Source organism: Lygodium microphyllum, chromosome 25 (genome assembly GCF_053477565.2).
Source record: "Lygodium microphyllum isolate KBCC chromosome 25, Lygodium_microphyllum_v1.1.10, whole genome shotgun sequence".
In the NCBI taxonomy this organism is placed as follows: domain Eukaryota; kingdom Viridiplantae; phylum Streptophyta; class Polypodiopsida; order Schizaeales; family Lygodiaceae; genus Lygodium; species Lygodium microphyllum.
This window is the reverse complement of record NC_141159.1, coordinates 100,229,728-100,231,709: the sequence shown is the minus strand read 5'-3', so window position 1 is coordinate 100,231,709 and position 1,982 is coordinate 100,229,728. Positions and strand designations below refer to the sequence as shown.

The 1,982-nt window shown below is 48.8% G+C and overlaps 1 protein-coding gene across 1 annotated transcript; it reads right to left on the bottom strand.

The window, feature by feature from the left end:
• Window positions 1-529: 529 nt before the first annotated feature.
• Window positions 530-1,399, bottom strand: LOC148014556 (calvin cycle protein CP12, chloroplastic-like). The gene has a single exon (XM_087666946.1). It carries the CDS (start codon window positions 1,194-1,196, stop codon window positions 771-773), a length of 426 nt encoding a protein of 141 aa, XP_087523072.1. The 5' UTR covers window positions 1,197-1,399; the 3' UTR covers window positions 530-770.
• Window positions 1,400-1,982: the final 583 nt, after the last annotated feature.

Below are 1,982 nucleotides of genomic sequence, written 5' to 3'. Positions count from 1 at the left end.
AAGGAGCAAATACGGAGTGCAACTTGCTACTTGGCCAAGGAAAATTTCTCTTCGATCGCAAGTGGGTAAGACCGAGGGGAAACGCTTCATGGTTTTCCGAGAAAGGAGCAGCTGTGTATAGTACGTGGTTCCATGCTTTCCCGAATGAGGAGCAGCTCTCTGTAACGTGTAGACACTGCAGCGCTACCAAACAGGATTAAGATTTGAAAGCTACCGATTGAGAATTACTAGGTATAGAAGGTTGACGGTCCGTGTGAAAGACGAGCTCTGTTCCAAGTAAACAAAAGAGGCTTTCAAAGAATACGTCACCTCTTTGCGGACGGACGGGTTCAGTTCAGAGAATAACAAGGCCAACGAGCACATTTGCGATACTGCTACTACCCTGGTGCTTACATAACACAGAGACTAAACCATGATGATGATGCAGAGGCCGGCTGAAGATCCAAGGCCTTGAACCATTAGCGCAACGTCGAGGCAAAACAAAACAGAGACGCCCATCAAGACACAAGCGAAGAAAGGGCAATCCTTAAATAAGAGCCACATGGTTATAAATGTAAGAGATATACAGAGAGCCACATGGTTATAAGAACCATTATATTCTGGGGTGGGTATGAGATTCAGGTGTTACAATGCTCGATTGGGACGACGAGGAGTGTTAAGGACTAAGAGATGAGACGGCACTTACGAAGAAGGGCAGGCAGGCAGGCAGACAGGCTTACGACGATTGGCGATACCATTAACATCATTATCAAGCAACGATCAACTCAAATTCAGTCCTCATAGACACGGCACTCATCAGACTCGGGAGCCTCTTTGCAGTACTGCTCGAGGGGGTCTTTGGTGTCCTTGGACTGCACGCGCTTGTGGGCGATCTCGGCGCTGAGCTCCTCGACCTCGTCCCAGGCGGCGGCGCACTCACCGGAGGCGTTCTCGGCGGCGCACACCTCCTCCGCCTCCTTGATGCTCTGCGTCAGCTTCTCCCCGATGTCCGAGGGAGGCGACGCCATAGCCACCACCAGCCCCCGCGAGCCAGCTGTCCGAGATTTCTTGTTCTGAGACGTCCATCTGCTGCTCGCCTTCATCACGCTCAGGCGCACGCTGGCAGAAGTGCAGGATTGCGTTCGCGATGTCGAAACAGGCCCTGTGCTGCTGAGCCCGCAGGGAGCCGCCATAGCCACCTTCGCAAGGCACTCCATCGGAGGTTCTCCCGTCACTCACAAAACCACCAGACACAGAGCGAGAGAGAGAGAGAGAGAGAGAGAGAGAGAGAGAATAATCACTAGCTTCTTCTTAGCGGATAGAAGTGATGAAAGGCCCTCCTTCTCTCGCTCCGTTCCTACCTGACCCTCCCTCTTAAGGGCCCTTCACACCACCTTTACCATTGGCCTTAGAGTCGTGCACTCAATTACTCTCCGAAGATATTAGGCTGATGCGGGCTCTCCCTCCGTTTCTTTTTGGCCACACACCCACCACACCGCTTGGAGATTTCTTTGCTCGTATTCCCTTTTATTTGTGGGCTCTCTCTCACCTTCCTACCCCATCCCAGCTTGTAGATCTTTGTGCTCCCTCCCCCTCCACGCCAAATTTCAACATGGAAATTTGGGAGAAAAACAAATAAATCCCATTGCCGCCTTAGAATTTGGGCGAATTTCCAATTCGACAAACAGCCTTGTCTTCTCCCACAATTAAAAAAAAAATCAATGACGGTATGCCATGATACGTACCATGTATTCCCTCCTTTACCTCATACAAACACAATTTAAACAAATATATAGAAATCCATTTTGTGTCACTATTCCCAACAAGTAGCATAAGACTCAATACTAAGTTATCTCACTTTACTTACTAGATCTTACATGCAAAATGTAAACTTGCCTCACCTAGTAACTTTAAGAGATAAGGAATTCTATCTTCTCTAACAATGAAAAAGGCATTCACATCTCATCTTTCTCGAGTCTAAGAGTGAGTTCCAATCCACACAC

Excerpts from the sequence above, each read along its gene's own strand:
- LOC148014556 (XM_087666946.1), bottom strand. The coding sequence starts at position 1,196 with ATGGAGTGCCTTGCGAAGGTGGCTATGGCGGCTCCCTGCGGGCTCAGC.